Below are 8,331 nucleotides of genomic sequence, written 5' to 3' on the forward strand. Positions count from 1 at the left end.
ACCAGTTGAAAACCCCCCTAAAGAGCCCCACACATTGTTCTAATATTCCTGAATGTGACCTGACACTCTGTTTCCCTGCAGCTCAGGGCCCCCTCCCCACTAAAGGTCACATCATGCCACCGCTGTCTCTCCTGCCTCTGCTCTTGCTCTGACCTCTGACTCCTCTCAGCGTCTAGACGTCTCAGCAGCGCGACTATGCTCAGAAGTTTAAGGCTTCCGCATGTTTCCCACATTGTGCAGGACTCACCTTTCGTCTGTCTGCATATTTCAGGGGATAGAAACATCTTCCACTCAGTTCTACCTAATCGAGCACCTTCAGCTTCACCCCACACGTCACCAATGGTCATTTTTGTTTGTTTTTCTTCATTTGCAGGTTAACTTGTCCTCTGTAGTTTTGCTGCTGGCAGAAACCGATCTTTACTCCCTTATGCTTCCTGGATTTGAGGGCAAATCTGTTAGCAGATTATATTTTTAACTAGTGCTATACTAGTACAGCCCTCTGTTTGGGTTAAAGATCGAAATCTGACTCTTCACATGACAAAACTCCTCACAATTAGTTTTGCTTTCTCTGTGAACTGGCAAATAAAATGTTTCCTCTCAATTCATCCTGCTTAAAGTGATAATTAATTCTGAATGTTAATGAGACTGCGAGATATGTTTTATTTATAAGAAATGATTAAGTATTCTGAATGTAAAGTCTTACCTGCAAAGCAACATGTAACTGCAGCTGTTTTCCAACTATGTGACAAAGATTCAAAGACGTGCTCCTGGTTGTGTGTGTGGATGTGTTTGTTCTTAGTGGTATGTGAGAGAGAGACCTGACTCACTACCAGAGATGTGTCTCCCTCTTGTGGTCAAGAGTAAGACACTCAAGTGAGACGTGAGATGTTAGATCTGTGGACATATTAAAGAAAGTTTTATATACAAGCTCTGTTTTTTGTTCTGCCAGACTCTGTGGTTCATGACTGAGAACCTCCTCTTGATCTGATTGGTCAGTTATCGGGCTGCTTTGATTCTCTGAGGTGAACCTGCTCCTGAGGAGTTTAGCCAGGCAGCACAGGCCATCGTGATCTAACCCAGTTCAAAGTGAGCCAGCTTCGTGGTGCTAGAAAACCTGCGTTCAACAAAGCTCGACTCATGAGAGCCAGGTCCACAAAGCACTAATATCACTTCTGTTACAGACCCCAGAGTAGATGAGTGTGAGAGACTGCAGTCTTACAAAGGTTGTGTGTTCAACCAGAATGAAGCAAGCCACAGTTTATTACACCGTAGTGCCACTGTTGTGAATTTGCAGCTTAAAGTGACTACTTTAAATGAGACAGCATTTTAAAAACCGGATCATCCACACTGTGTAAGATTGTTGGCATTTAAACTGAGTTTTTTATTTGTGCCAACCTGCCTGACCCTGGGGGCTCAGATGAAGTGCACCAGCTGCTGAAAAGTAAAAAGATCTGAAAACAAAGTTAGGGTTTGAGTAATGTGAAGTCAGCACACTGAGCTTTTACAGCAAAAAAGAAGGATGGCACAACAGTAAATCAGCAAAGGCTAACAAAAACATTCAAAGTTGGAGGGAGACTGGGGCTTGTGAATAAAAAAACAGCTGTGGAGGATTTTTTTTTTTTGTTTAATTATCAAACATCAATTATCATATCAAAGAATTAGATTTTAAATAGATTTCCATGTAGCTTTAGAATAAATATTTAAACTGTTAAATTCACCTCCGGACATGTCTTAAGATATATGTATATATTTAATTATATATATATATATATATATATATATATATATATATATATATATATATATATATATATATATATATATATATATATATATATATATATATATATATATATATATGTATATATATATATATATATATATATATATATATATATATATATATATATATATATATATATATATATATATATATATATATATATATATATATATATATATATATATATATATATATATATATATATATATGTTTTATTTATTTATTTATTTATTTATTTTAAATGGCAGCAGTAGAGTCCTTTAAACACTGTCAGGTGTTCTGTGTCTGTCTTGGTGTAAAGATTAATGAAGATTTTATAACCTTATCTTTAATTTTATTTTTGTCATAGCTGCCCTCAAGTTCTGAATCAGCTTTCTGAGTTAGCAGGTTGATCAGGCAACCTTACCCAAGTTAGTGAAAGCTGAAAAACAAATATTTAAAAAGCATATTTGACTTAAAGTCAACTCTTATAATTCTTGTGGTAATGGCTGTAGCAAAAACAGTTTTTGTGATAGTAGTAACTTCAGCAGTAGCTTCATTAAAGCCGTTACTGCTCATTTCCAGTACTTACTGCCCTGACATCTCCTGACCTACGTGTTGAATTGTTGTGTGATTCGGTTTACGGACTACACTTCTTAGTTCTTAGCCATGTTGAGACTTTAAGATTGAATATAATGAAAATATTAATAAAATATGCTTAGAACTAAATTTCAATTTAAAACCACAGAAGTGCCATAAATGCTAAGAGGCTACTGATGAAATAAATTACCAGCTTTTAATTGGTCCTTGGAGTCAGTCTGTGACTCTGCACTGTAAGTAGCCGTACATTACGTCACATGCTTTGTAGCCTTGTGTGTTACACAGACTGGCAAATGTCAAAACTTCATTGGATGAGCTTCGTGCTGTTGTCACAGTACAAACACAGGTATTCCCAGCTCAAAATATACAAATTAGAAGTGCATCAGTCAGAACATCCTTATACCAGGTTGAGGCTTCAACTTGTCAGCTTGAACAACATTTATACCTGACTGCTACTGCAAATTACAGGTGAGTACAGTACCTTTATCTCGCTGCACAGACCTCGAAGAATAAATGACTGAATATTCAAAAAGCATTGGATTGAAATATTGTGATGTTTTATGATTTCTTTCAGAAAATGAGGATCCAAGTTGGGTTTCTGCTCTTTGCTTTTGTGGCTGTGATCAGTGCAGCACCAGTAGAAAACAACATAGCACAAGCTCAAGGTAACAATCAGTTAGCTGTTGTGTGCATGTGTTCATCAATGTCTCATTTTAAGTTACAGAATCAAGTTCTTAGTTTAAGTTTGCATTTGTTTGAGCAGTTGTCCTTTATTCATGGATACAATTTCATGTGTTTCCTCCACAAGGGGTAAAAGCTGATGAGCCAAAGCAAGATGTTGCCAAAGTTGAACAACCAAAACAAGATGTTGTCAAAGTTGAACAACCAAAACAAGATGTTGTCAAAGTTGAACAACCAAAACAAGATGTTGTCAAAGTTGAACAACCAAAACAAGATGTTGTCAAAGTTGAACCAAAACAAGATGTTGTCAAAGTTGAACCAAAACAAGATGTTACTAAAGTTGAACAACCAAAGCAAGACGTTACTAAAGTTGAACAACCAAAGCAAGACGTTACTAAAGTTGAACAACCAAAGCAAGATGTTGCCAAAGTTGAACAACCAAAGCAAGACGTTACTAAAGTTGAACAACCAAAGCAAGATGTTACTAAAGTTGAACAACCAAAGCAAGATGTTGCCAAAGTTGAACAACCAAAGCAAGATGTTACTAAAGTTGAACAACCAAAGCAAGACGTTACTAAAGTTGAACAACCAAAGCAAGATGTTGCTAAAGTTGAACAACCAAAGCAAGACGTTACTAAAGTTGAACAACCAAAGCAAGATGTTGCCAAAGTTGAACAACCACAGCAAGATGTTGCTAAAGTTGAACAACCAAAGCAAGATGTTGCCAAAGTTGAACAACCAAAGCAAGATGTTGTCAATGTTGAACAACCAAAGCAAAATGAGGATGATGATGAGGACGATGATGAAGATTATGACGAGGGTGATGAAGAGGATGATGATGAAGATGAGGATGACGAGGACGATGAAGAGTATGATGATGAAGATGACGATGACGATGAAGAGGATGATGATGACGAGGACGACGAAGAGGATGGTGATGAAGACGAGGCTGACGAGGACGATGAAGAGGATGATGAGGACGATGATGATGAAGATGAGTATGATGATGAAGATGAGGAGGATGATGAAGATGAGGGCGATGAGGAAGAGGAAGATCTTAACCCGAAATGAAACGCCTTCTAACGTTGAGTAAGAGGAGAGCGTGGGTCCCTCACCACACTGTGGCTGTTCATCTAACTTCTCTCACACTCTTTATTAGTTTGGACACAGACACAAACTAAAATTTCTAAAATTGAGAGTCGTGTTTTATTGTTAAAGTGTAACTGAAGTCATCTGCTGGGTCGCTGTGCTCAGCTCCTGTAGTCTGGTATTTCACACTCACACTCAATAAAACCATATCAAGAACATTTGATCGATTGATTTTTATACTTTAAACACTTTGACCATTATGGCACATCACAGACACATCTGGGACATAATCAGTTAAATATAACAGCGCTTACCTTGTCTGAGCAACATTTGTTCACATCAGTAAATGTAAATGATGGCAGAAGTAAAACCAGTGAACAGCCCACAGAAAACTCTGAAGAAGTTAAGTAACTTTTTTGTCACGATTGTGACACCTAATGACAATAAATATAATTTCAGCATTAAAATCAGTGGAGATATTAATTTGCAGTACAGTACAGTAAAGACTTTGACTTTAACGTGTGAAATAAAATGCCAGGTTGTATCTATTTTTAATTCTAATAAAGGTCTCATCACTGTTTTCGTGCAGGCATTTTGAGGTGCTGCAGTGTGAATCAGATAATTAGGTTTACATTTCTAACATGAGTCATTTCTTCTGTCTTTGATCAGCACATTTAAAAAAAAATGAGTTGATCCTGAGTCACAGTGAACAAACACACTGAGGTAACCCTCTGGGGTGTTTTACTTAAGTCTCTGCATAGTTCTGTCTCAGGGGAAACCACTGTTTGCAGTGATATGCTGATATAGGTAATATAAATATTTTAAAGACTCATCATACAGCGCCACAGGTGGTCACTTCTCCTTTGAGAATATTTTTAAGACACGAAATATGCAGCAACATGACAAGTATCAAACAGCCTGAAGACACGGTAATGCAGTGGTTTGACAAACTCCCTGTAACTACAAGTTGTAGGATAAGTTTCTTTTCAAACTTTAAAATAAATTACATTGAGAATAAGAATTGAAATGTGACATTGTATTTGGTAACGATATAAAACATATTTTTTCATGAAGCCCTATAAACAAAGGGATCCTACATAAACACACTCTATAAATAAAAGATGATCAGATCAGAAAAAAAGACTTTATCATTGCTTTCTTTTAACTTTGGAACCAAGTCTACCTTTAATAAAACCTGGAACCTGTTGGTGGTCTACCTGTACCTCATCTTTTCAAACATCTCCTGAAGTTCAAACCATGATTCCAACTTCCATTACTCTTCACCTGTCTCTTTTTTTATGGATTGTTATGCAATGAGTAATTTATGGATGCTCTGCAAAAAATATACATATGTAAATTTAATGCGTTATCATGCACATGACTAATTCATGGTGCCCTGTTAACACTGGCAAGTTCTCCGACCTTCTGCTGTTGCTGCAGGGTGAGGAATAACCCTGAATAACCCTTTACCGAGTTTTACAATACTTTTACATATTTAACACATGGAGTTAAAGCTGCTGTCAGTATCTGAGCCTATGTGACAAGTTCAGTTCTCAGGTTGTTCTCAGTCACAAACCAATATTTTGGATAAAGTTAGGTTTCTACTGCCTCATTGTCACTGCATATTGATGATGCTATTTATCAAATTATCCAACCACTTTTCACCATGCACTTGAAATGTCCATCCAAGCAACTGAGCTGAAAACATTTTACCTGTAAAAAAAAAAAAAAAGTATGAGATGCATGTAATCACCATCGTCCTGATATATTGCTTAACACAACACACTAAAAGTTTGCAGTAGACTAAAGGGATTTTGATTGTTTGTCTCAGAACCGTTGGTGTGTGTAGTTTTCGTTGCGGTTTGTTGTTATTTGTGGGTTTGTGTGTGTGTGTGTTTTCTCATCAGGAAGAGGCATTACCAGCTGCTAAACGGCTTTAATTCTTTCACAGTTTCATCTCACACCAGCTGCTGGTCTGTGTTTTCAGCATCCAATTGATTGTTTTGTGATGACCACCATGTTAACACTAATCTCTGCTGCTTTTTTGTTTGTTTGTTTTTTTGAAGGGGTTTGATCGTGTGTTCGTGTGTGTGTGTGTGTGTGTGTGTGTGTGTGTTTCATATTCATGTATTCACTGCAAAGAACAGCAGAGAATCTGGTGGCAGAATGAATGAAGCTCCCTGATTTAAAATCATACCGAGGGAGAAACCTACATATTTATCTTCCAAACTGAGATGTCCTCTTTTTTAAAAAGATCATTCATGCTTAAAAAACAAAATACACAGTATTATAAGTAATACAGTACAGTAGTGACAGCAGTCATTTTACAAACTGTAGGCCTTTTTTGTTCAACAAATGTCTCCTGAAGCCTGTCCTTGAAAATCATAAACAAAGTGACAATAGTCTAAAGGTATAGATGAACTGTTAAATTAATTAGCTAAAACTCCTGGATACATGCTTAAAACTAGCAAAAGGTAATGGATGGAGCATAAACGGTTAAAAGTAATGGATTTGTTCTGGGTACATAAAGTTAGCAGTAAAAATATCAATACAAACTGACCTGAACATTTACAGTTCACTACTATTGATCCACCACGCTTCACTTGTCTTGTAAACACATCTTTTCCCTCAGTTTGAATTGAACATTCACATTATTCAGATTACTCCTAGCTGATGTGCTAAATAATGTGAAAACAAACTTACAGTATACCAGATATAAAAAGTATTTAGTTTTCACCCCCTCCACAGAAAAACAGTTGAATTGCTTCAATCAGCTTTTCCAGGAGCAGATAAAAGAAAAGTTAAAAGCCCTCTGTGTGTAGAGAACAAACCAGCGAGTGAGTGGGAGAGCGAGTGAGAAAGACAGTGGAGGCTGGTCGACAACACTGATTTTTCAGAGTGATTCAGATTATATTGTGTGTCTCTGCATATTCAAACCTCTCAGTCCAGTAAAAGCCTGGTTAAACCCGCCTCAGCATGAGAATCAGGTCGTCTGTGCTTGTGTGCTGTGGTGCAGTAAAAAGGGGATTTGCCTCAGTCGTGCTGGCAGCACATGAAGCTCAGATTCCTGCCAGGTCACTGCAGGCGTTTCTGAGGCCAGCGTAGCTTCTGAGTTTTCTCTTTTCTTATCTATGTGCAGTATTTCACTCTGTCTGCATTTACATCCATGAGGGAAGACTAGAGCATGAGGAGAGTGCTGCAATACTGCGACACAGCTGGCGGCATGCCTTTACTTAGGGCTCCTCCTGCTGGCGTTGATAAGGGTTTTACAGGTTTTCTTTTTTCCCCTGATGTAATCCACGTTGTAAATAAATAAAGAGGTGTGTGTGTGTGTGTGTGTGTGTGTGTGTGTGTGTGTGTGTGTGTGTGTGTGTGTGTGTGTGTGTGGGAGGGGATGAAGTCAGCTAAAACAGCAGGACCTTATGTGACTGTTAACCCACACACACACACAGTGCTCTGGCAGGGTTGTGGCTCTGCAGACCAGCTAAATGAGCAGAGAAAGCATGTTGCTGTGGTTCATATTAATGCTGGTGGACAACCAATCTGAAATTAAATGTAAAAACATAATATCTGATACTAACAGGATGCCTGATCTAAATTAAACATAGAACCTGCTGCCACTCCCATGTCGATTTTAAGATTATTAAGTACTGCACCAGGTCTGCAACTGTCATCAAAATCAAATTTGACTAGCGGATGAATTGTTCAGTCTCAAATGTGAAAGATGAGTGAAAACAAGCAGACTCTGAGCCTAAGGTGACATGAAACATCATTTCTACAGTGCATCCTGAAAGTATTTGTAGCACTTAGCTTTTTTCACATTATAATATCTTACAGCCTTTTTCCAAAACAAAATTCATTATTTTCCTCAAAATTCTACAAACAATATTATGACAACGTGAAAGAAATTAATTTGAAATCTTTGCAAATTTATTAAAAACAAAAAAATCACATGTACATAAGTATTCACAATCTTTGCTCAATACTGTTAAAGCACCTTTAGCACCAATTACAGTCTCAAGCTCCATCAGGTTGGATGGGGAGCGTTGGTGCACAGCCATTTTCAGACCTTTCCAGAGATGTTCAGTCGATCCTGAAAAGTCTTCCAGTTCTAGCTGCTGAAAAACATCCCCGCGGCATGATGCTGCCACCACCATACTTCCCTGTAGGGATGGTATTGGCCATGTGCTGAGTGGTGC

At 37.6% G+C, this 8,331-nt stretch overlaps 1 protein-coding gene across 1 annotated transcript; it reads right to left on the minus strand.

The window, feature by feature from the left end:
- Window positions 1-3,150: 3,150 nt before the first annotated feature.
- On the minus strand, window positions 3,151-4,026 carry LOC113157767 (uncharacterized protein DDB_G0271670-like; the record flags this gene model as incomplete). Its single annotated transcript, XM_026353392.1, has 3 exons — window positions 3,151-3,497; window positions 3,679-3,737; window positions 3,860-4,026. Coding segments are annotated over 3 exons (573 nt in total), but the record flags the coding sequence as incomplete, so codon positions are not given.
- Window positions 4,027-8,331: the final 4,305 nt, after the last annotated feature.

The sequence above is a fragment of the Anabas testudineus genome, chromosome 18, assembly GCF_900324465.2.
Source record: "Anabas testudineus chromosome 18, fAnaTes1.2, whole genome shotgun sequence".
NCBI classification, from domain to species: Eukaryota; Metazoa; Chordata; class Actinopteri; order Anabantiformes; family Anabantidae; genus Anabas; species Anabas testudineus.